The 26314-nt window shown below is 51.2% G+C and overlaps 1 protein-coding gene across 4 annotated transcripts in view; it reads right to left on the bottom strand.

Annotated features, from left to right (window-relative positions):
• GRIK3 (glutamate ionotropic receptor kainate type subunit 3) overlaps positions 1–26314 on the bottom strand; it is a 240518-nt gene that overhangs the window by 65313 nt on the left and 148891 nt on the right. For all 4 annotated transcript variants that reach the window (XM_067011312.1, XM_067011303.1, XM_067011306.1 and 1 more), the window contains exons 3-5: positions 18634–18891; positions 11572–11753; positions 9157–9210 (exon numbers count right to left, since the gene is read on the bottom strand). In XM_067011312.1, coding sequence (XP_066867413.1) covers positions 9157–9210; positions 11572–11753; positions 18634–18891 — 494 coding nt within the window. The remainder of the gene's footprint in view (positions 1–9156; positions 9211–11571; positions 11754–18633; positions 18892–26314) is intronic.

Here is a 26314-nt window from a genome sequence, read left to right as displayed (position 1 = left end):
CCACCCTCCCTATCCCACCCCTCTAGGTGGTCACAGACCACCGAGCTGATCTCCCTGTGCTATGCGGCGGCTTCCCACTAGCTATCTATTTTACGTTTGGTAGTGTATATATGTCCATGCCACTCTCTCACTTTGTCACAGCTTACCCTTCCCCCTCCCCATATCCTCAAGGCCATGCTCTAGTAGGTTTGTGTCTTTATTCCCGTCTTACTCCTAGGCTCTTCATGACCTTTTTTTTTTTTTTCCTTAGATTCCATATATATGTGTTAGCATACGGTATTTGTTTTTCTCTTTCTGACTTATTTCACTCTGTATGACAGACTCTAGGTCCATCCACCTCACTACAAATAACTCAGTTTTGTTTCTTTTTATGGCTGAGTAATATTCCATTGTATATATGTGCCACATCTTCTTTATCCATTCATCTGTCGATGTACACTTAGGTTGCTTTTTGAAACGTGTTATGTTGACAATCTAGATGGGCCTCAACCCACTAGTGGGGAAAGTGAGTCTTAAGGTCTGAGCTCCTCCTCATCCATTGTCTATTCTTTTGCACACTCTCCTCTCATCCAGCCGCCTTCCATTCTGGCCCCCCCTGCCCATCCTCTTTCCTGGGTCCCTCAACTCAGTCACTCCCCCGCCATGCTGGGACAGAGTGGCCGGGGACAGTGTACTTGTCTCTCCATGGCTGCAGCCGTCAGGAGTAACATCTGGCCCTATCACAGTCCCAGCTTCAGTTAAATCAATGACGGCTCATGGAAAGATAAAGAGGGATAAAACCTGGAGCCCACAGAGCAGCTCTTTCACACCGTGCTGGCTTCCTCGGGTCTCTGAGATGTTCCTAATTCGTGCTGAACTCCTCCTGTTCCTCCTGTACCTCCAACTGGCCTCCGTCTGGAATACACTGTGTTGCTTTCCTCTTTAAGGGTTTAGGGATTAGGGGAGAGGCTGGGAGCAGATCTGAGCGCAAACAAGAAAGTCTAGTCTCAGCCTTGCCCAAACAAATAGGGCCCTGATTCAAAGCCAGGGTTTGGGGTGGGGGAGGGGCTGGGCGGCAGTAGATGGCAGAGTCTCCATGGAATTGACCAGAGGGTGTGTCTCTGTGGCCCCAGTCTCAGCGGGGAGCGGAGCGTGGGCAGTGCGCTCAGCCCCATGCATGGAGTGTATCATCTGATCTTCACAATCCCCTGTGAAGTAGGTATTTAATAGTATTCCCTTTTTAGAGACGAGGAAACAGGGCCAGAGGGGTGAGGTGACTTGCCTAAGGTCATAGAGCTCATGAAGGCAGCGCAGAAACTGTACCCAGGTCCATCTCAGTGGTGTGTTGGAGTTGGGTTGAAATGGCTTGTAAGAGCTAAATGTCAGCACTTCTTCTGGACTCTGCTCTCACTGACATTCACTTGTAGCTTGATATCGGCCGTGGTGGGAGTATTTACACCATGAAAACTGGCAAGCCCTACATATCTGGGTTTTCCCGCTTTCTGGACAGCTGGTTGTACACATTCACTAGTACACCATGTCTGTCCTATTAAAAAATCCCCATGCTTTATGCCTCCAGTGGTTGTCAAGCACAAGATATGCACCAGAATTGTTTTTGGAGCATTTTTGGGAAAGTATGGGCCATAGAGAATGTGGGGTTGGGGCCTCAATCTGTGTTTTGAGAAGCCGCTAATCTAAGCTATTGCTCCTAACTGGGAAACACACAGAGAGGGGTCTGGGCTTAGACGGGGAGACCTGTTGAATCAGAGGGAGAGGGGGGAAACACATTGGAAGGAGGCCTCTCTTCCCGCAGCTCCTCCCTGAGAACAGCTCACTGGGCAGCCCCAGGTGATGGTTATGAGTACAGACCATGAGGCCAGGCATTCTACTCTCCTTTCCTCAGTTGCCTCATCTGAAAAGCGGGGATGATAATAGTACCTGCCATATACGGTTGTAATGAGGAAGAAACGGGCTAATAGATGTACTTAGAACGTGTCTGGTGCATGGTAGACACCACGGAAGTGCTGACAAATCCATATTCTGCCTTCTCTGACAGCAGGTTTGTGAAAGCTATTGGACTCAGCCCCCAGGGACATGGCTGGGTTATTGGAAGAGAGGAGCAGACATGAGTTGCATCCTCCTGACTTACCTCTCCTGGCAATACAAAAACAATCGCAAGGAGCTAACATTTACTGAGTACCTATAAACCTCAGAACAGTTTCTATGTGCCTTAGGTGTATGAACTCTCTTAGTTCACATTTTCACCTTACAAGAAGGGTGTTATTATCACCCATTTTAGAGGAAAGAACTGAGTCACGGAGAGGTTAGGTCTTTTGCTCAAGGTTACACAGCTGGGGAGCAATGGTGTCAAACCCAGGCCACCAGCTCCCGAGCCCTCCCTCTGTCCTATGACCAGCCCTTGGCTCCCACCCCTGGATATCTCAGTCACCCACCACACAGCATTCAGAGGGGTCTTTCTGAAGAATAAACCCAACCCTGTCACTCCCCTGCTTGGCATATTTCAATGGCTCTTTCTTGCCTTTTCAGAATAAAGCACAAATTCCTTAGTATAGTTTGCAAGGCTCTCCACCCTTCTGGCCTCACTTTTCTTCCCACCCCCCTCTCACTTTTTGCCCCAGGAACACCAAACTGCTTTTGTCCCCCTTCCCCATTCCTCGCTGGCCCCTGCCCCCATCATGCAGCTTCTCTAAGCCAGTGTCTTTGTGTGTGCTCTATCCCTGGGCTGGAATGCCTGTCTTCTCAATCCTCCTTGGGTGGGCTCACTCTGAGATTCAGCTTGTCTCCTCTTTTGGGAAGCCTCCCCTGACTACAACTACTCTACACCCACACACAATAGGGTGGGTCAAGGGCGCTTCTGCTCTTATCTTGGGACCTCTTTGCTTTCACCCCACTGATAACAACTATCCATGTCTGCATCTGTCTCCACTAGGAGGCCCTGGGCTCCCATCACCCAAAGTGGAAAGAAGGGTCAGCCAGCTGGGTAGCTCTCTAGGGTACCTAAACAGCACTGGGAAGAGCCTGGAATGGAGAGGCTAGTGTTTTACAACCTCCTCTCGGGGAGATTTCTATGGGGCTACAAGTTAGGAGTGGTTTGGCAAATTGCCTGAGGTGGAGGGTGAGCCCCTCAAGGGTACTGCTTTAGAGACAAGAGAACTTCCCTAAACTGCCTTTGAAGGAGGTGAGTCTGGGGAGATGGAGGGATTTTGCTATGTAGGGCGGTGAATGCAAGTTTGGGGCCAGAGCTGAACTGCTGAGGCCACAGAAGAGAAGCTGAGCTCTGCCTCTAGGGGGCGCCCTCCTCCCTCTACCTCTGCACGGGGCTCAGCCTCTTTTCCACTTCAGTGTTGATCTGATACTTAAGGCCTGAAAGATGCCCAACATGAGCCTGCCTAGAGCCTCCGTGACTCAGCTCACTTCCCTGAGGACTAAACACCAGCCGGACTCAGTGAGAAGGGCAGCATCTCTGGCTTCGGTGGGGGCTCGGGTGCTGGCGACATCAGCCCTTCTGGTTTCCAGATGCAGCACTGAGTTGGCTGACACTCACACAGTGGCTGTGGCCAATTGCAGCCTGGGAGGGGGGCACGATGGGGTGTCACTGCTGGAGTCACCTTCATCCCTGTCACCCTGAGCCTGTACTTAGCTTCAAAGTGTTGTAGGGCTTGTGGCACTGAGTACCACCATCCCTGTGACATGAGGGCAGTGATAATGCAGAGCTGGAAAAGAGGCCTCTTTGTCCGGCTCCAATTTTTTGTCCAAACTGCCCTGGGCTGAGACCCCATGTGCTGTACACAGTGAACTGTGCACAACCTTGCTGCTTGGCAAAAAGTTGCTGTTCTCCATACCAAATGTTGACACATTGAATTCAGTATCAACGAGGGACCTTTTAGAAACATTCAGCATAACATAATAGACTAATTCATTAGTACCCCATGGGTCTGACTGGGTAGAAGCTGAAGCTCGGAAAACATCGCCTTAAGGAATGACAGATGAAAATATCTTTCCCATGATATAACTGTTATTGCTGGGAAGCGGCATTAATTGTGATTGCTTATCTATTAATTTATTATAATTCTTTTTTCACCTCCAGGCTTTTACCTACACATGACATGTACCAGGGGCTCAGCTGGGGCTGATTAACGCGGGGTTATCTGGGAATGGCTCAAAGCTGGCTGGAACAGATAATGGCAGCTGGGGTAATTAAAATGTCTTCTGCATGGGAGAAGCAAGTCTGGAGAATTTTTTAGGCACAAAGAATTGGTGACGTGGGTTTCCTAAAGGGAAGGAGATAAATGCCAAATGCCACTGCCCTCCCACATACAGTCACGATTGACCAACGGGCACAAGGAGGCACAATCATGAGGTAGACTCCCAACCCAACGGGGCTGGAAGGAGGAGCTTGGAGCTGGAGCCGGAAGCAGGACATGGGGACCCAGGCGACATAGCTGATGCCCTGGCATATGAGGAGCTGCTGGGAGATACCCTGGTACCCGCTGCAGCCCAACCCCCCAACACACACACATATTCCACTGCAGAACTATTTGTATTGCAGGGACTGTGCCTCTCTGGAAGGAGAGTCATGGGGAGGAAGGGCAACGGGCTAGAACAGAAGTCAGGAGCCAAGGCTTTTCTTACTGATCTGCTGGGAGGGTCGAGGCAGTTCACTCAACCTCTCTGGTCCCAGGTGTCCCCATCAATTAATGGGGATCACAAACTGCCCTGTGAAGAGGAAAGTCAGCGATGTGGAGGAAGGGTTTTGGAACCTGTGAAGTGTGGGTGTCGCTGAGATTTGTGGAGGCTTTGTTCCCCGCATTCGTATCAATCACGTGATGCCTGGACCATCACAGCCTGTGGAATCCGGGCCCGAGCCAGTCAGAGGAAGCCAGGCAACACACTGCATGCGGCTCTCGGCACAAGCTTCAGCAGAGGCCTTTGGAGCTGGATAGGTCCCGGCTGGTCAAAAATCCTTGTTCTGACCCTTTTTTACTGAGTGACCTCTTTGAGCCTCAGTTTCTACTTTTCTGTAAAACTGGGAAAGTCATCCTTCCTTGGAGAGCTGTTCAGAATTTTGGATGAGATGGGGTATACTGAGCACATAAAAATATATAAGCAGGAATTATTTAATTAATCAATTTAACTCTTCCGTAGTACTAAATAACACTTTCCTTAGTGCTTTACTGATGTCAACATACTCGTTTAATGCTCAGCATAAGAGTCCTATGAGATGGTACTGTTCTTGTGGCCACTTTACAGATGGGAAATGAGGCACAGTGACGCGAAGTAACTTGCCCAAGGAAGTGGAAGAATCTCGATTCTAACTCCGGCGGACCGGCACCAGAGTCTGTGGATGTCACTGTTGCTATGATGAGGATGTTAATTTCACGGATTACTTTCTACTTTGTATTATATTCATTCATTCAGGCATTAATGAACACCTACTATATTCTAGGTGCCATTTGGGCACTGGAGATATACAGGTAAACCGGGCACCGTCCTTGATCCTTCTGTGCCCAAAGGAAGCCTACCAGCTGGTGAGCTTTGTGTTGGATCCATCTCTAGACACCCCCTCTCACCCAAGTGCCTAGCTTGGTACCTGGGACCTTGAGAGCATATGTATATGCCTGCTGGATAAGTGAGTATATGAATGGCTGAATTAAGGAAATGTAAAAGTAAGGAAAGCAGGGACTTCCCTGGTGGTTCAGTGGTTAAGACTCTGTGCTTCCACCGCAAGGGCTACAGGTTCGATCCCTCGTTGGCAACTGAGATCCCGCATGCTGTGCGGTGTGGCCAAAAAAAAAAAAAAAAAAAAAACATAAAAAAGTAGGGAAAGCAGACACTCTCTTGGGCTAGGATACTGCCCCAGGGTGCAAGGATACTGCCCTGCCCCTCCTTCCAAGAAGTCTAACCCTGACCCCACGCTGGCCCTGGCATTAATGTGGAGAGCCACTGGCATACTGGGGTGGTGCCTTCTCCAGAGTCTTGTCTAGAAGGTCAGGTCGGGCCTCAGCGCTGAGGGTCCAAACCCTCAGGGGACACCCCCTCTGGCCTTGGAATGAGGGCATGAGCCAGGCAGAGATGCTAAGACAGGAAGCAAAGCACAAAGAGGACTTAACCACAGGCCCTGTGTGGACACAGTGGATGAGGGGTCAATACTCAGGGTGGGTGAATGAGATCTGTGGATTTTGTTCCTGCCACTTCTGAAGGGATCTCCCAATGCCCCAGCCCTTCTGCTTGGTGGCCATGACTTAGATTCTGTGAGTCCATTGTACTCTGCCCCCCCCCCACTGCCAGACCTCGGCTGACCAGCCAAGGAGTGGTCACCTCCCAACGGGGGTTGCTACTATCTGGCTGATGACTCAGCCCCTATCCTGGGGACATTTGAAAATGTGTGGATGGCATTTATTTATTTGTCACCAAGCCTGGAAATTAGTGAGCAGGGACAGGGATGCTAAACATTCTATAGTGGGCAGGACATTCTGGAAGCATTAAATGTCCGGCCTCAAATGCTTATATAGTGCCCTGTTGAGAAGCACTGGCTGATGCTTGGTCAGTCCGACATCTGACCTGGGGAAGGTGGGTAACATTCAGAGAAAGAGGTGGTGAGAAGAGCAGAGGCAGAATGGATGGTCAGTTGGGGTGTGATGACCCCAGGGCAGCTGCGATGAGCTGACGTTTCCAGGGAACAGAGACTGCAAGGAAGGAGCTGAGGCCGAGTGCAGGAGGAGGAAGCAATGGGCAGAGAGAGGGAGGGAAACGGAAGTGCCTGGCTGAGTCTCAGGGCAGAGGGTTGGAACCATAATCCTCGTGATGTCCAGGGTTGCTCTGGATCCAGAACCACTCTCCACATCTGCTCTTGTGGCCTGGTGGTTCATTCTTGAGTCTCTAGTGACTTGAGGTTACCTGAGTGAGCTCTGCTCCTTGAAACCAAAAGAGGCCAAATGAAGGATCTGAAGCCCAGAGGCATCACAAAATTATTCCCATTTTAGAGGCAAGGAAACTGAGGCTCAGGGAAGCTAAGCAATCTGCCCATGTGCACAGTCCCTGGTGCTGAAGGGACTCTCATCCTTACCTATGCCTCCGAGGCCTGCTCTCCTGTCACTGAGCTGGAAAGTAATGTGGAGGGGGGGATGGGCACAGTCTGCAGGGGGACCACAGCCGTCCCGGGAGGTCTGCCTGCTCCTCCCTTGTCTATTCCTACATGGACTCCAGGGCTTTGTTACAGCAGCTCAGAGCGGTGAGGACTCAGGGAGGTGAGCCAGCAGGATGGAAGTGTGGGAAGAATGCGCTGAGCTGGCACAGGGCTGGTGGGGACCTCTAAGGGCCCAGAGGTTGGACTCAGCACCCTAGGAGCCCAGGGCTGCCATGCCTGGAGACAGAGCCTCGGGCGCCTGGAATGTGCTCCACCCCACCTTCTCAGCCTTGCTCCTCTGCCCTGCTCCTAGCTCCATACGGAGGTGGAATATTGGGGATCTGATGACCTCATCCTCCAGCCTCCAAGGACACTCCCAGGGGAGAAGCTAGCTTGGGTGGATAGAAATCCAGAAGGGACCAGGGCAGAAGGTACCTGGTCTCAGTCACCAGCTTCCAGCATCCCTTTCTCCCACCAGGGCTCCTGGCAGGTCTCCAGCTCTGGGCTCTGGACCAAAAGAGTGGGCAGGGTGGCCCCTGAGCTCTGCCATGGGCACAGGGGTGGGGCTGGAGAGAGAGTAACAAGCAGTTGTATGCTGGGAAATGCTTAATAACCAGCTCTCAGGGGATGGCGAGGAGGAACCTCTTATTTGTAGCATTTGCCAACTTCTGTGGTGTGAATACTCCCATCTTGGCCAATCTCAAGCTACCTGCATGATGTCACTTACTGAAAGTGGAGCCAGGAAGAGATGAACACAGCTGGCTCTGGCAATCAACCAGAGTGAGCCTTGAAGAGCTAACCTGCCTCCTGGCTTTTGCTTATGCGGTTCCTTCTATGTGGAATGCCCTTCCTCTCTCTCCTTGGTGAACTCCTACTGATCCTTCAAGGTCCAGTTCAAACATCTTCTTTCCTGTAAAGACTGCCTGAAATTCCCCACCTTCCATCGGCTCTGTGGCACCCGGCATCTCCTTCTGCTGTACCCCGTGGCCATCTGATGTGATGGCTTGTGATGGCACAAGCTGGCTGAATGAGTTACACATAGAGATGCAGACTGGGCAGGATGGGAGCTCCTTGAGGGCAGGCCTCAGTGCCGGTCGTCCTGAGATACTCAGTTGAATACAGGTGCTGGGTAAGGAATGTTAGCTGGATGCTGGATGAACGAAGGAACGCAGCTAGAGGCTTGCAGGACTGTAGTGGCAAGTCTGACACAGATTTCGGGAGCTTGTTTCAGCCACAGGACGTTTAGTGATGCTGTCACTTGCCCCAGATCTGGGCTGGGTAAAAGAGTCCACCCGGGGCCCCAGTGACATCCAGGGCATCTGGCTCCAAGGCAGGGTGGCTGGGGGTTGGTGCCCCTTTGGCACAGGGATCTCTTTATTCTGCTGATCTCAGACCACAACTAATTACCCTAATGGGTTTAAATGGCCCTAAATATTCTCAAGGTTTAGACAGGACCCATCTGGAGCCTGCAGGTGGGCTGGCCCCGGCTGATAGTGAGTGGGCAGAACTGAGCTTGGATGCCACAGGAATCCAAAGTGGCAACTCCCGTTGTTGTGAGCGGCCTGAGGCCTGGGACCTGTGTGGGGGCGTGGCGGCTGGGGCCAAAGGTCATCATCATAACAACAGCCCTTCACACGAGCAGGCACTGCTCTCAGCACTTTAGTTCACGAACTCATTCCGTTCTCACAACAATCCTAGGAGGCAGGAGCCATGATCATGCCCATTTTGCTGAGGGAGAAACTGAGGGAGGTTAAATGAGTTCTGCGAGGTCTCAAAGCCAGCAAACAGAGGGGCTTGTTTTCACACTAGCAGGTTCTAGAGTCCCTGTCTTTAATCACAACAAGATGTCACTTCTCAAAGTGGGCAGGCCACAAAGACAAATTTGGGCCCTTGCCTGGGGCCACACCTACAGCCTTAGGAAGCAAGTCCAGCCTGAATCTCCTCTAGCTGCAGCAACTGTCTCTCCCGGGGCTGACCTTGTTCTGAGGGAGCCCCACCCCGACCCATGCCAGGACTCGGAGGTACGTTACCAGGGTGGTGAAGATGAAGTGGTAGTACTCGGTCATCATGCCCATTGCCATGGCCTACGGGGGGGAGAGCAAAGTGTCAGCACCCTGCAGGGAACCCCCGAGAAGCCCCTCCCCCTCTCCACCCTGGCAGGGGGGGATGGGGAGGGTGGGGAGGGAGTGGGGAGAGAGCGGTGAGGACCCGGGGCGGCACACGCTGGCGGTGGGTTGGGAGAGGCTGGCCGCTTGGAGTGGGACATCCTCCTCTGAGACCACCTCCCGACAGGGAAAATGACTGGCTGGCAGACAGCAGTGGATTTCACACTGGAGTGTGCAGCAAAATCATGGGTGACACATTAAAATGTAGAATCTTAGGCCACACTCTCCAAAGATTCCAAATTCTGCGGGGCCAGGTTTGCCTTTTTAGTAAGCATCGCTGGGCCTGCCACACTTGGAGAAATGCTGCTAGAATCCGCCCAACATCGCCTCCTCAAGTGCCCTGGCTTTCCTCAGCTGAACTCACCGTCCTAGCTCCAGAAAGACGTCTGTGGGAGCTCGGCTCCCACCGGCCCAGTCAGGCCCGATGAGGAGGGTCTGTTCTCAGTCTGAGCCTCCCCCGGAAGGGCTGACACATCCCTGATTCTTGGGTCCTGGCTGGTCACACAGCGGGCCGCATGGCTGCTGTGATTATGATTCTACAGCATCATGAAATCTATTGTATTTTATTAGAGGCCTATAAACTATGATACTGATGACCATAATGCATTTTCTATAGAGTTCTTCAGAATGCGGGCTCACAAAGTGCTCCCGGAGGAAATGTCACTGGGTCACGTACACTCTGAAAATGCTTCACATTCTCTCCCGGTCTTGGAGGTTCACAACCCGCATTCGCAGGTGAAAGGTTCAAGAAGTCCTCAGTACGCAGACACGCTGACCTTGGTTTAGGTCAGTGTCAGGCTGAGCACAGAAACTTCATTTTCAATTCTAGGAGTTTTCATGTCCGCAAACTGGGGAGTGAATTCTGACTTTCTGGCTGGATGACCTCAGGCCCATTACTTTCCCCCGGAGGCTCAGTTTCCCCATCTGAAACCGAGCACGATAATTGCCCCCACTTCCCAGGGTGGCGATAAATGAGGAGCTGTGTGTGTGAACCCAAGTTGGGACTGTCTTTATTACTCAGTTGCACGTGCCTGGGAGAGGAGGGAGGCACTGGGCGCCATTGGCTGGGACACTGAGGATTAAGGGATTTCTGGGGGGCGTGTACTTCCTCCACACTGAGTGTAAAGACGCGCCGCAGCCATGCTGACTGTGCCCTAGGCACTGGGATAAACTCTTTCCTCGCCTCATCTCACTGAATCTTCCAGAACCAGGGGAGGGAGGGATCAGTCACTCCATCTACAGAGCAGGGGATGACTCCGGGGCCGCTTGCTCTTGGGTGTATAGCACCCACGGGCAGAAGCAGGATTCAAGCTCTCGGATGAGCTTTTAGCCCCTGTGTGAGGGGTCCTGGGGTGGGACTTCCTCTGAGGGAAGACAGAGGCTGCTGTTCAGCTTGGGCACCCCTCGCAGGGTGTGCGGGGCAGGCCTTGAACACATTCCTGGCCAGCTCAGCATCCCTCCCCCTGCATTCCGGTGACCCTTCCCTGCCGCCAGCATCTCCCGGGGTCATGTGTCAAGGCCCCACAGAATGCCTCCTCCAATCACCAGGTTCGCTTTCTGGGACCACATAATTGCCTTTTACGCAAAGCACACTGGTTCGAATCAGAGTGGTTTTGTTTTCGGCTGCGGCGCGCCCTCGGAGGGAGGCTGTGAGCGATTTCGCTGTTTGTTTCTTAGGGGGCTGGCAGAGCTCGCCCTGGTTCCCAGCACTGTGTCGGGAACGGAGGCGCAGCCAAGGACCGAGAGCCATTCTCCTCCCCCGCCGTTGCCGCAGAGCTGACCAGATGGTGCACAGAGCCTCGATAAACCTCCCAGTGATAGGAGAGTGACACCGAGCGCCACGGGCTGCAGGGAATCAGTGGCTGGAGGAGGAACTCTGGGGGCTGCTCCCGAGACCCCCAGGCCTCTCCGCGCTTCCTGCAGTGTTCTATTCCCTCTCCGCAGCCCCCGCCTCCCACCTGCCCCGAGGTGGCGTGGAAACTAGCATTTACTCAGCACCCTTCGTGCGCCAGGCCTGGCTGGGGCAGCTCATCCATCATCTCATCCCATCCTCACACCAACTCAGAGTGTCAAGACCACTGTGTCCACTTTGCTGCTGGTGAAACTGAGGCTCACAGAGGCAAAGTGACCCCCCCAAGGCCATACAGCCGGAAAGAGGCAGACTAGAGGTCGAACCTGGATCTGGCTGACATCACGCCTGTGTCTGGGAAATGGGGGGGAGAGTGGGAGAAGTGGCAGGCGGATCCCAACCACCCCTCCCTCTGACCAGTGCTCACGCACCTGCTTGAGGATCTGGGCGGCCATGGTGTGGCTGCAGTCGAAGATAATGCGAAATTCCCGGCCTCGCTTCATCTCCTTGAGCAGCGGGCGCGAGTCATCAGAGTCAAGGGGGAGCTGGCGGATCTTCAGGCGGATGTTGTACCTTGATGGGGCCATGATAAGCTCCTGCAGTCGGATGAGCCCTGACAGGTCCCGGGGCACAAAGGACACATGTGAGCCCACGTATACCTAGCTGCAGGTATCCACAGACTCGTGTGGCCACAGGTCTACAGACACGCATGGACACTGACATGCGGCCCACGGAGATAAGTTCATGGACTCAGCCACGCATGTGCAGACACAGGCACTAGCAGACCGGGGCACAGACACGTGCACCCGGCTGTGCACGCTGGCACATGCCCATAGGCATGTGTGCACATACAAACACATGCTTACGTGCACAGACAGGACATACACTTGGGTTGATAAACACATGTGTACACAGGTAGGTAAAGCTGTGTACACACCTGTAGATTCAAAAGCAGGCACGGACAGCTAGCGAATCCCCTCTGAGTCCACCCACCTGCACCTCTCTAACTCAGTCGGTATAGAGACTTATGGAGCCTGAACCAGAGGCCCCCCAGTCCTCCTCCCCCTGCCCCCTGCAACACTGTGAAGCATGGGACATAATCTTCCTAAACAGTCCCAGCAACCCGCTTGCAGGATGAGGCCCAAGTGGCAGCTCCAGGCTCAGCTGTACCAACGGTTGGACCAGGTAAGGCCAGGCGGTATTTGTGCCCGGCTTCCACCCCCAAGGGCAGGCTGCCCCCCGTACACCTTAACCATTCTTCTGGGCTCAGTGCAGCCACCTCCTCCATGACGCCTACCTCTACTGCTCTGCCCAGACAAGATCTCCCCACCCCACTCCCATCCTGCCCCTCTCCCCTGAAAATCGGTGGCCTCGTCCTGCAGCACTAGCCTCTTCTGGCCTCATCTCATTCTCCTGGTCCTGTCACAGACTCCTCAACATTAGGGACTGGGTCCCCACATGCCCTAGCACGGGGCCTGGCAACACAAATTTCCAGAATTGGATTGACTACTGTCTTTCTCCCCACACTGAAAAATCCTCCACCTTGGCCTTTTGCAAAACCACTTAATCTGGGGACTCCCAGGGAAAACTGAATGTCACTTCTCGGAGACAAATGGCTCGCTTAGATCTAATTAAGTTCATTTCTGTCCTTAGTACAAGGTCCATTCTTGCTGACTCCTCTCTGCTTAGCCTGGAAGCAAGCTTGCTTGCTGTTCTCTCTCGCCCTACCCACTGCAGGAAGAGCGGAGGAAGCACAGGCCCAGGGTCCCAAGCGGGCCATCCACTCCCACCTGCTGGGCTCCCCGCCCATACTCAGGGCTCGGTGTCTGCATCCTGTCTGCACTGTCCACTCAGCCATGCTCTATTTCCCCGCTAACAGCACTCTGGTTTTCCTTTGGGGAACAACTCCTCCCCCATGCTCACTCCATGTGACTCAAGAGTCCCCACTCCAGGGACACAGAATCTGTCCCCACTCCAGGGACACAGAATCTGGCCCCAGCCTGGTCAATCAGCACACACATTGCTCTAGGCAAAGGTATGGGCTTAGCTACGGATGTGTGACACCAGCTGGTTCTATCAGATGACTCCCAGGAATTGTGCCAGAGCAACTGGTAAGAGACAACCCTCTTTCCATTTAACTCCAAATGGGGAGGAAGCAAGTCTGGGGTCACCACTTAGAACCTGAAAAGGATTCCCACAGGGCAGAAGTCAGGAAACACAGAAAGAAAATAAGCCATAAAGATACTCGCTTGCACCTCTAAAGCTAAAATTACTCCTGAACTTTCCAGTAAATGAAACCAACAAAATCCTCCCCCCACCCTCGCCTTTTTTTTTTTTTTTTTTTTGCTTAAGCTAGTTTGCGACGGACTGAAGTTCGCAATCAGCTGTCGCAGTGCCCCCTATCCGGACAGAGTCCCCCCACACAGACAACTCACTTCCTGAGCCTTCCAACAAAATGTCCAGATTTCCAAAGCCATTTCTGGTACATACACCTGGGTCTGTCCAGCCTCTCATTCCTACTCCTGAGGGATGGACATCTGAAAGCAAACCGACTGGTATCCATCACTCCACTCTGCTGGGGAGGACAGAGATATTTCTCTGGGACCTAAGCCTCCCAAAGAGCTCCCAAACAAGCTTCGCCATGGCTGTGGGCATCAGGAACCCCCAGCCCCCTGGCAGGTCTCAGATCCAGGTGTGTGGGCTGGGAGAGGGCTCTGGAGCCCTGGAGTGGTCTGGACCCAACAGGGGCCCCAGTGCTTTCTAATACCAGACTTGATGGGGGTAGGAAGAGGATATCAGGTGACCTTACAGAGGAAGGAGGGGTCACAAGCTCCCCCTAAACACACACACACACCCATCCTTACCCTCCCTCCTCAACTAATCCCAGAAGTTCTTACTTTGGCTGAATGATGCTGCCTGCTCACACCTGTTACCTTGCGAGGACCTGAGTGCACGCTTTGCTCCTACTCGCTCAGTTTGAAGGCCCAGGCATAGCATCAGTAGGCACACGGGCTTTGGGGACCCAGGACATGAGGACAGGGACAGTCTGGATGCTAGAGCAGAGGCCACCAGAGCTTTTTTGTCAGCCAAGTTCCTTGCCCTGTGTAATACACAGTGACCCACATTCTCCAGCAGCAAATGTCAGACCTCCTTCCCATCAGTGTATTCCCAAAGGAGATCAGAGGCGCGTCTTGGCCCACGTCAGCAGAGGACTAGGCTCTTTGTTTGCCTGAGATGAGTTCTCCTTCCTGGCTGCTTCCCTAATCAATCTCTCTCAAAATATCTGCAGTGAATCATGGTTGTGGAAGTCATGCTTTTCACTTACAAAGCACTTCTGCATTCGTTACCCTATTTAAACATCTCCCTGTCCTAGAAGGTATACAGAGTAGGGGCTTTTGTTCCAATGTTACAGACAAAGAAACTGAGGCCCAAAGAGGTTAAGTGAGCCTCCCAAGATTTTGCAGCATGCCAGCAATGGGATCAAAATTCAAGACCAATTCTTTTTGGCTCTTAGGCTGGGCCCTTTTTCATTACCCCAGCATTTTCTGAGCCCCTCCCTTTCCCTGTTGATATAAATCTGTCTTTGTGCACAGATTAGGTTAGGAAGGTGGCTATGTGGCAAAGTTCATAGGGCAAACACTGCTGGTCCCGGAAATAATCACTTTTGGTATTCTATAACTGATGAATTGGCATCCTGAAATCATGGGCCAAACTAATGACCAAAGTTGTTTGTATCCCTATTATCACTGGGTTTTCCTGGGCACACAAAAATCGTATTATAAACTCTCCAACCACAAGCCCTACAATCTGTGTTTTGCTTCCTGCCCCATATGGGATATTTGCACCTAACAAATTCCACCTATAGTAGTAAGTAATTAATAAAGTCTCTTGCCCATGATTTCCCCTTGCTCTTGCCTCCTGACCAACCCTCCATGTGGCCCTGGGTGCCACGGTGTGCCCCCTTCTTCTTCTAGGGAACTGTAAGTAACGACTCTTCTTTCTATGCCATTGGCCTCTTCATATCATCACTTGGTCATATCTACCCTTTAGATCCCAGGTACATTTTAAAACAGTTCTCCCTGCAGTGGATTGCAGTGATGACCCCAATTATTCACCCCTCTCTACATCCCCATCCTTTGCCATGTAATTTTGCAGTGCCCTCCTGATGCGGGGGCAGGTGACTTGCTCTACCCACGACACTGGGCTCAAACACGTCAACTGTTTTGGCCAATGGTGTATTAGCAGGCACGACATAAGTAAACACTTGAAATGGAATTGCACACTGGGTTTGTTCTTTTCACCTCTGCCATCGTCATGACAACACACCTGGGCTAGCCTGCTAGAGGACTGAGAGCCCAGCTACCCCACCATCTCAGTCAAGGCCAGTCTAGATCAGCCAGCAGTCAGCCGACCCCCGAGCAGGTGAGTGATCCAGAACAACTGCCTGGCCAATCTCAGTCAGTCACTGACCCCACAGGCTTGTGAGCTAAATAAATGCTTATCATTTTAAGTCACTAAGTTTTGGGGTTATTTGTTACACAGAATTATTATAGAGATAGATAACTAACGTACCCTTTTCAAGCATACTAAGAGAACCATGATTTTGTTTGGGTGGCAACGTGCCAGCTCCAAGACGTGACTCGGGATGGGTGAAAGCCAATCAGTGGCAGTCCCATTCCTATCTGAATGTGTTTAGGGTGGTAGGCGCAGACTCAATGAGCTGTATAGTGTGGTCTGTTGGAAGGTTACGAGACAGATTTTCCTCCCTGATAAGAGGCACGAATAACATTAAGAACAATCCCTTTGGCTTCTACCTCTTTCCTTACCACTTCCTGGGGTATCCTCATGTGAGGATGTGATGCTTGGAGCTGCAGCAACTTTATTGTGACTATGAGGGGGAAAGTCAAGAGAACTGCAGTGATACTGACCCAGCACCCTGACTCTGGTGAACTGCTAAACCAGCCCTGGAAAGGCCCATCTCCAGACTTCTTGTCAGTGAGATAACTAAGTGGCTACAGCTCCAGTCAATTTGAGTTGGGTTGTCTGTTACTCACAGACAAAACATCCTAATGGAAACAACCCCCAAAGCAAACATAGTCAAAGTCTGCTATAAAGTGCTTCCCATTCCATGGGTCTGATGACCCACAAGCTGTCCTGTCCCCTTGAAATATCCTGATTCTGGAAGCATACTTCTTACTACTCACTATTCTTCATCAAAGTTATACTATGGTTTGACTGAATCCAGCCCTGAATCCCTAGTACTAAGTTCTTCTTGACCAAACCAGCTCCATCACTGACTCCCCTAAGTTTTAAAATATTTGTTGAATTGAATATCAAGTGGAATCAAACTATAATTAAATACTACAGGAAAGAGTGTGTTGGGCATTGGAAAGGGTGAAGAAATGAAGATGTTATTCCATCTTCTTTTGAGAAGTTAATAGGGGAGTGAGTGCCCACCCAGAGGTCACTGGTCATCAGAGCTAAGAATCAAGTGATGTGTACATACAGTCAGAGCTAGACATCCTTGGGGAGAAGAGGCTTCAGGCCTCAGTATCCACTCTGACCAGTCTCACTGGCATCCACCTTCATGCCACAGCATCTTTTCCTCTGCAAAGCCTCTCCCGCTACCCCCATCCAGCCTGGAGGCACCAGTACTGCTGGGCCGTGGTTTATGCTAGTGTCCGTTCTGACTACTATGGGAGTGCCCGTGACACTCCTACAAATTTTCAATATTACCTGCTCACATCCAATTCTTTTCTTCCATTCTGGCCCCAAGTTCTCTTCCAAGCAGCCCCTTTGTTCCTGCCTGGGCCAACATGGCCACCTCTGCCTCCGTCTTCCTGCTCCAGGTTCTCCCTCCAACCCTCTGTACGTTGCTGTCAGTGCCACCTTCTAAAACTCTGCTTTTATTATTCTGTTTCTTTGCTCAACAACACTCAGTGGTCCCTGGCTGCTTACAAGGTAAAGTCTGAACTCTGAAGCTAGACAGGAGAGACCTTGCCCACAGCCTTATACATGCTGTTTATCTGACCTTTTCCTCCTACCCTCCATACTGGGATCCTTTTCCCTGCCAGGCTGTCCTCTTGATGAGACCGCCATGCACAGTCCCACCTCCTCATCTTGCTTGCACTGTTCCCCCCTCCTGTAATGCCTTTGTGACTCCTCTCCTTGTCCATCCATCCTCAAGGCCAGGCTCATGTCTCTCCTCCTCTGGTAGATCAGCCCAGACTAGCCAAGGCCATGCAGCTTCCTCTCCCCAGGTGCCTCTAGCTCTGACTCTATGTACGTGTCACTTGGTTCTTAGCTCTGATGGCCTAGAAAGACCCGTGAGCTCTGGGTGTGCACTCACCCCACTTCAATATGACTAACTTCTCTAAAGAAGATGGAATAGTCACATCTTTATTTCTTCTCCCTTACCAGTGCCCAACACATCCTTTCCTGCCATATTTAATTATAGTTTATTTCCGTTTTATTTTCAGTTCAATTCAACTCAATTCAACCAAACATTTAAATGTCTACATTGTACCAGGTGCTGTGTTAAACCCCAGAGGTACCAAAGACCCATGGTCTGGAAGCAGAAACAGGCTCAAAGATAGACAATCGTTCACAGTGTTATGTTAAGACAGGCAGAACTGCAGGGTTGCAGCCACTCTGCCATGACCTGGAGCTGGGCTGGAGTGGCTCTCAATAACTGGGGGCACCGAGCAGGGCTCGGGGTCTCTGCCGTCCAGTATCTACTGTCTGGTGCTTTGGGTATAGCAGGAACTCAAGACATGCTTGTCGAATCCCGAGTTAACTAAATCTCTGATCGTCTTTTCTGAGGGATTCTCCCCCCACTATCCCGACTCCCTATTAGGAGGTAATCAAGAGCTGACACTGAATCACAGGCAGCTGAGAGCTGGAGGGCTCTCTCCAAGCTGGCTGCTGTAGCTCTTGACTTGTCATGTGGGAAGAACAGGGCCAGACGGGTTAACTGACTTGCCAAGGTCACTCTCTTAAGAGGCAGGGCTAAGAAATATCTTGGGACTTGAGTCTTTGGAAAGAAAGAGGAGGAGAGGAAACAGCTCTGTGCTGCCCAGCTAGTAAGCGCAGAGCCTGTGTGCACCACGTACTGCTTGGTTTGAGTCCAGAGTCTGCACTTGTAGCCAGCACGGAGTTGGATGCAGTTGCTGCAGAGGAGGATGTGTGAATGGAGGGTGCAGGTAGGTGTGGGCGTGGCCGTGCAGGCGTGAGTGCAGATTGGAGCATGCTGCTGGGGTGGAGGCGGGAGTGTAGGGCAGGTGTGAAGTGGGCTGGGCTGGGTGAGTGTGGCTGGTGTGTACCGGGCTGCGGGTGAGTACAGGGCAAGTATCAGCGTGACTAGATGAGGCTTGGGTGTAAGTGTGGACTTTTTCCCCAGGGGCAGCTGAGTTGAGCGAGCGGCAAAGAGCCCGATCCTGGGGCTCTGCCACCCTCATCTCCTGCCCTTGGCCCAGCCAGGCCTGGCTACCCACCTGTGCTGTCGTCATAGACCACGGTGGCCGACCGCCACTTGAGGTACTGGACCAGGTCGAGGATGGCATGGCTGAGAGAGGCGTAGTCCGGGTACAGGTTCACATAGAAGGTGTCTTTGTTGTCCAGTGGGTGGTGCTTCCAGCGCAGCTGGATGTGGGGCACCTCCAGCGCGTTGCAGATGGACTGGACGGCATTGGTGCAGGAGCCCTGGGATGGACCAAAGATCGCCACCACCCCCAGTGCCAGCTGGTCACAGGCTGAAACAGAAAGAGGGAGGGAAGGATGGTACAGGGGTCAGTGCTGTCTCATCAGGCATCCGGGCGTTGGGGGCATGGGGAGCAGTGATCTGAAAACCCCTCTGAGGTGGGCGACTGATGAGCTCTCTGAATCTCAGTTTCCTCATCTGGAAACTGGGGTTGTAATAGCCCCCACCTTAGAGAATCATAGGGAAGTTGCATGAGATAATGAGTATACACTGTTTTTTTTTGTTTTGTTTTGTTTTTTTGCGGTACTTGGGCTTCTCACTGTTGTGGCCTCTCCCGTTGCGGAGCACAGGCTCCGGACGCGCAGGCCCAGCGGCCATGGCTCAGGGGCCCAGCCACTCCGCGGCATGTGGGATCCTCCCGGACCGGGGCACGAACCCGCGTCCCCTGCATCGGCAGGCGGGCCCTCAACCACTGCGTCACCAGGGAAGCCCGAGTATACACTGTTGGTGGGAATATAAGTTTGTGCAGCCACTATGCAGAACAGTATGGAGGTTCCTTAAAAAGCTAAAAACAGACCTACCATATAATCCATCAATCCCACTCCTGGGCATATATCCAGAGAACACTCTAATTCGAAAAGATACATACACCCTATTGTTCATTACAGCACTATTTACAATAGTCAAAACATGGACACAACCTGAATGTCCATCGACAGATGAATGGATAAAGAAGATGTGGTATATATATACAATGGAATACTACTCAGCCATAAAAAATGAAATAATGCCATTTGCAGCAACATGGATGGACCTAGAGATTATCATACTAAGTGAAGTAAGCTAGACAGAGAAAGATGAATATCATATGATATCGCTTATATGTGAAATCTAAAAAAAGTGATATAAACGAACTTATTTACAAAACAGAAATAGACCCACAGACATAGAAAAGAAACTTATGGTTGCCAAAGGGGAAAGAGGGGGAGGGATAAATTAGGAGTTTGGGATTCACAGGTATACTCTACTATATATAAAATAGATAACCAATAAGGACCTACTGCATAGCACAGGGAACTATACTCAGTAGTTTATATGTATGTGTATATATGTGTGTGAGTGTGTGTATAACAGAATCACTTTGCTCTACACCTGAATCTAACACAACTATACTTCAATTCAAAACAAAAGACACAGCATAGCACTCGTGAAATAGAAATTATGATTACTTTTATGTTACCATCTCTTTGATTAGCATCACCAGCTCTGTACCTGGTCCTGTTCTGGGGGGAAAGTTGAAAAACATATAGGAATGAAACACCTACCTGCTGGTGACTCTTAAACCTCCAGCCCCACCTGTTCCCTAATATCCAACTTGTACATCTCACCTCTCACTCACCATCACCATTTGGATGTCTAAGTTGCATCTCAGACCTAACGTGTCCAAAACGTCACACCCTCTTCTCCTCCCAGCCTCCCCCATCCCAGTAAACGGCAGCTCCACTGTCTCAGTGCCTTATGCCCCAAACCCTGGTTTTGTCTTGACTCCTTTCCTCTCATATCCCACATCCCAACCCATCAGCAACTCCTGCTGTCTCTCCTTCAAAGCATATCAGAATCTGACCACTTCTCTCCACTCCCACCCCCATCCAAGCCACCATCATCTTTTGCTTGCCTTACTGCAGAAGCCTCCTCACCCGTTCTGGCTTCCTCCGTAATCCTCCTGCCATCTTACCTTTCACAACCTAGGGTGGATGACAACACTCCTTTGCTCCAAGGGCTCCTGCTTCACTCAGTCTCAAAGCCAAAGTCCTTACAGTGATTAATGAGGCCCTACTTGTTGCAGCTCTTCCCCACCCTGTCCCCATCATCACTACCACTTTCTGGTTTCCTCTCACATCCTCCTCTCCCTTCCTTGCATCGCTCAAGCCCCACTGGCTTCCACGATGTTCCTCAAACATGCTTAGCACACTCATGCCTCAGGGCCTTTGTACATGCTGTCCCCTTTGGCTGGAATGCTCTTCCCTCAGGTATCCACATGACTCCTTCCTTCCCTTCCTCCAGGTCTCTGTATCTTTGTGTCTTATTAGAAACACATCACTACCCAACCTGTAATAGCAATCCCTGTCCAGCCACACTCCCGAAAACCCACACCTGCTGTTTCTTTATCTATTAAATAACCATTGAAGTCTTGTTCATTTGTTGACTTTCTCCTCCCACTAGAATGTGCTAAGCTCCAGAGAGGCAAGGGCTTGATCTGTGTTGTTTATCGCTGTTTCAACAGTGCTTAAATCTGGTCTGAGTAGGTGCTGAGTAAATGGATGCTGAATTCCTGCCTTCAAACATCTCACATTCCTGGGGGAGGTCCAAGGACTCAGGCAGGTCAGACGGCAGATGCTTCTGGGAAGGGCAAGCATCAGTGGGCACAGCAGAGCATGAAATGAGCAGAAAGGAGGGCAGCTGGGCCTCAAAGCGGGGCATAGGCTTACAGGGATTGTGTCTAAAAGATCCAGAAAGTGGGACCTCTCAGGGGCAGTCACAGGCTCCCCAGGAGCCACTGCCCTTTCTCTGGCAACTGTCTCTGGTTTTCCTTTGGGCTCCACTGCCTTTCCCACTTCCAACCCCGGAGGGGTAGTGCGAGGGACCCAGACCCCAGTCCACGGCTCACTCACTGCCCGCGGGCCACAGACATTGGTTTGGAGGATGGTCACGTGACCAGTTGGAGCCAATGGGATGGCATGAGACCTCCCACTGCAAAGGGGGAACTTCCTGCTATAACTGGACCTGGGAGGAGGTAAGATGTGGAGGTGGAGTAGCCCCCTGTGCTCACAGAAAAAGCACAGTGCTTGTCTGTGAACGGAGTCAGTGTGGAGGACAGAAGAGCTAAGAGAGAGAAAGAAATGTGAGACCCATGATCAAGTGGAACCCTGGACTTTGGTTACATGGACCAATACATTCTCTTTTTGCTTAAGCAAGTTAGGATTTGGCTTTCTGTCACTTGCAAACATCAATGGAGCATTGGCACACCCACCAGTCTGTGGCCATGGGAATGACACTATGTGCACATGTATGAACATATGATGCATGTAGGAGGAGGCAAAACATGGACACACAGTGGATTCAGACACATCCTGGCCGCCTCAAGAGCCTCTGGGAGTGACCTACTGGGCTCAGGCTCACCCCTAAGATTTGCAAGGCCCAGCGCCAAATATTTAAATGTTTTTTAAGTCAAGCTAACAAACTGTTACATAAAACATGTGCTTTTCTCCTACCTTGGCAAATATGCCTCCCTAACAACCTGTAAAGTCAGGTGAGAACGGAGACTTCTCCTACTCAGTGATGTGGGGAGAGAAGGCACCAGCCTCTACACTGCCCCCTCCTCTTTGACCACTGGTTCCACCCTGAACCATAAAGGGCCTTGAACTTTCCATGTGGACACCCCACTTCTTATGTCCAAGCTCTGTCCACACTCCTTGCAAACAGCTGTCTCTTGGTCACCCCTACATAGGGCCTAGGAGTGTGACCATGGGAGTGTGGTTCTCCCTCCAGAGGACAGGCCAGGGCAGAGGCTCGAGCAGGCCTAGAGATGGGCACAGAGCCAAGTGGGCAGGAAATTCAGGGTTCTAGATACTTGGAGCAAAGACTAGAAGGGCAGGGCACAGGCTCCTGGTGGGCAAGTCCCCTTGGTCTGACTGACCCCTTGTACTCAGAGGAGACGTCAACCAGGGGAGGTAAGGGTAGCCCCTCTAAAGCACAGGCCCTGGGAAAGAGTCCCTCTTGCCTGGGCTAAGGGATCCAAAGATACAGGGTGGTTTGAATTGGTCATAATGTATGGTCTTCAGGGTATTTTTCCCCTCCACTGACATCCACCCCTCCTCCCCTACTGCCTCCTAGGAATAGCAGATATTGTGTAACGTAGTTATTTCTCCTGAAATTTGTACTGCCCCCAAGAACATCAGAAAATGCCACTTATGGTCTGGGTGAAAGAGCGCTCTGGGGGGTAGGCTAGTTATTGCCAGGAGTCTGATGGAAGCACCTGGAACACGGGACAGCACAGCCATGTGTGGAAGGTAGCAGGCCCAGCACAGAGGACATCTCCTGGGTGACCAGGATTCCTCATGGCCAATGCCAAGTGCAAGAGAGGACATGCAATAGGGCACATGGTGCCTTCCTGGTGCTCCTACAGTGGTGGGACTGGAGATCAAGTCTGGGAAGCACTGTCTCGTCCCTGGTACTGTCACCTTAGAGTGAATAAACCTCGGGCAGCACTCTGTGTGACGGCGTGTGATGTAAATCCCAGAGATTAATAAATGCTTCAAAAATTGGAACTCTAGATTTGTTGGTAAATGGTCCAATTTGGGGACAGTTCTCCTCTTCAGGGCCCGTGCCCCCAGGAGGCCATGCCCTGACCTATACTCTCACTGCCCACTCGTGCTGTTCTTCTGCTCTCTGGGTTTACTGGATGTCTCTCTACCCACTCGTCCCCTTATGAGTAGGTGCTCCCTGAGCATTTTGTAGCCATAGAGATTGGACACCAGTATGGAAGACATGATGATAGTGACGGACAGCCATCCAGGCCTGGTCACTCCCTCTTGCCCAAACCTGAAGATGTAGGCACCCTGTGAAATCTGTAGGCTTCTCTCATGCTCTACCTCCTCTTTCTGGTTTGAACCTCCTAGCGGTCCTCTGCTGTCCCTGGTTTCCAGTCTACTATCTACTGTCTCTACTCTTTTTCTTTTCCTTCCAGGACCTTCTGATTGACGACTTGCTTGAATAACTTTTGTGTCTCATTCCTTCCCACTACCCCCTCCAAGAACCTGTCTTTTGCATTTCCTGCTTTGATCCATACCCTGAAGCAGACAGACAAACGCTGCCCTGCCACCTCCATCCTCACCCAGCCCAGCTGCTTAGGTCATGCCCTCTGCCCAGGCCCAGCCCAAGGTCTGGGGATCCTGTTTGACTGAGGCAGGGGAGAGTGGACCCACCACAGATTATGATGATGCAGAGGACTGCAAGAGGGATCTTGAAGGAGGTGATTTTGATCTTGACATCGATTGTGATGATGATGATAAAGGTATACCTGTAATGACAGCTGTGAGAGTCGTGATGGTAAAGACCATATTGTGAGGCTGTTGATGATCATGGTGATGGCACTGATGAGGGTGGAAAGGTGATGATGTTATAACAATGGTGGGAGGGTGATGAGGACACTGATGATGATAAATATGTCAATGTCACGACAGTAATGGTGATGATGACGGTAGGAATGATGACGGTGATGTAAGTGCTGATGAGAAGGAGGTGACAACAATGTTGATGGTGATAACAGCAATGGTGGTGATGATGTTGGTGGTGGTGATGTTGGTGGTGATGAGAGGTGATGATGAAGACGCTGATGCCATGACAGTGACGGTGACGTAAGCGCTGATGAGAAGGAGGTGATAACAGTGTTGATGGTGATAACAGCAATGGTGGTGATGATGGTGGTGGTGTTGGTGGTGATGAGAGGTGATGATGAAGACGCTGATGCCATGACAGTGACGGTGCTGTTGGCAAGGATGTGAATGGGGTTGATAACAGTTTTGATGGTGTCGGTAAGACTGGTCATGATGATGTTAACGCCATGACTGTAACAGGGGTGAGGATAGCGGGAATGGTGGTGATGATGCTGGTATTGACGAGACTGGTGATGATGAAGATGTTGCTGTCACTGCAGTGATTCTGATGATGATAGCAGGGGTGATGACGGTGGTGTTGATGTGAAGGGTGGAGGTGATACCACGGCTGACAGTGATAACAGTAACTGTGGTGATACTGCATTGGTTTTGATAGTGGTGACGACAGTGGGATATGATCTTGAGGACCACACTGGGTTTCATTCTCCCAGAGATGCAATGATTAGATCTCACTGCTGGATGGCAGGAGGCGTCAGTCCTGCCCTTCACCTCTTTCTTCTCCATGGCCTCTCTCCACATCCCTTTTCCTGTCCCTTCCATGTTCCTTCCACCCTCTGAGGAGCTTCCAGCCTGGAAGAACACTGCTGCCCCAAAGGGACCAGGGTAGGTTTATAGCAGCAGCAGCCGCAGCAGCTTTATCTCCAGATGTTTCCAGGGCAGCAGCCAACTCTTGTTCTGGCAGCCCTGAGCACACACAGCAGTAATTACATTATTTGTGGCTTCAGTTTTGAATCCATTTTCTGGTCATTTTATAGTAACTCAGTGGTTCACAGTCATTGCAGGAGTCCTCAGACTGAATGCAGCTCCCCCACACCCCCTCTGCATGGCAATTGTAGTTATAGCAAAAATTATCCCGATCAATTTGTGTCTTAAAAGGAATTGAGCAGCCCAGAGAATAAGTGGAGGCAGAGGAGCCTGGGGAGGGCTGGGTCGATTCCAGGCCCACTCCGGTCAGGCTTGGAAGAAAACACAGACGTTCTCTGGGTTGTTGGCTCAGGCACTGCCTGGCAGTCACTGATCTTTTAATTTTCCACAAAACATTTAAAACTAAAGACAATAAGTGAAAGTCCCTGTTAATGGGGAAAGGCCTCCTGGGCCTCATGTGGAGGAAAGGACTAATTCAACCAGAGCTGGCAGGGCAGGTGGTGCCAGGCTCCGTGCCTCTGCATCCCCTCAACCCACATGGCCCGAGGTGGCTGGATCCAGCTGTGATGAGAACCTCTGCCTAGAGAAAATGAATTACCATTGGGTTAATTAGAATGAGGCCCAAGTTCACCCCTCTGGAAGAGTCCTAATGATGCTCCCGAGGAATACATTTTTTAAAACCAAAGATCAAAAGAAAAAATAAGGCTTCCCTGGTGGCACAGTGGTTGAGAGTCCTCCTGCCGATGCAGGGGACGCGGGTTCGTGCCCTGGTCCGGGAGGACCCCACGTGCCGCGGAGCGGCTGGGCCCGTGAGCCATGGCCGCTGAGCCTGCGCGTCTGGAGCCTGTGCTCCGCAGCGGGAGAGGCCACAACAGTGGGAGGCCCGTGTACCGCAAAAAAAAAAAAAAAAAAAAGGATCACAGAACATGGGGTTCCCCGAGGGATGGAGGGTCCCCAGTGGGGAGCATGATCCAACAACAGAAATGCCTCCAAGGTCAGACAGGGGTGCTTCTAACCACAGCAGGGGTCTGTCTTAGTTATATTATCAAAAGGACATTAAGGGAGAGTGACAGTAGAGAGGAGTCACATTTTTTTATTGCGATATAATACAATTCAGTAAAGTGCATTAATTTTAAGCATAGAATTTTATGAATTTTCATATAACTGAACTCATGTTAACTACTACTTAGATCAAAACATAGAACATTTCCAACACCTAAGAAGGTTCTGTCTTCCCCTTTCCAGTTCATATCCCTCTTCCAGAGGTGATCAGTGTTCATTCACTCAAAAATATGTCTGTGAGCCTCACCTGTGATGGTGTGCGTAGCAAGAGCTGGTTCTGTTTTTATTGCTGATTCAATTCCATTGTATAAC

Source organism: Kogia breviceps, chromosome 1 (genome assembly GCF_026419965.1).
Source record: "Kogia breviceps isolate mKogBre1 chromosome 1, mKogBre1 haplotype 1, whole genome shotgun sequence".
In the NCBI taxonomy this organism is placed as follows: domain Eukaryota; kingdom Metazoa; phylum Chordata; class Mammalia; order Artiodactyla; family Physeteridae; genus Kogia; species Kogia breviceps.
Note: the sequence above shows the minus strand (reverse complement) of the source record. Positions and strands in the feature narration are given on the sequence as shown.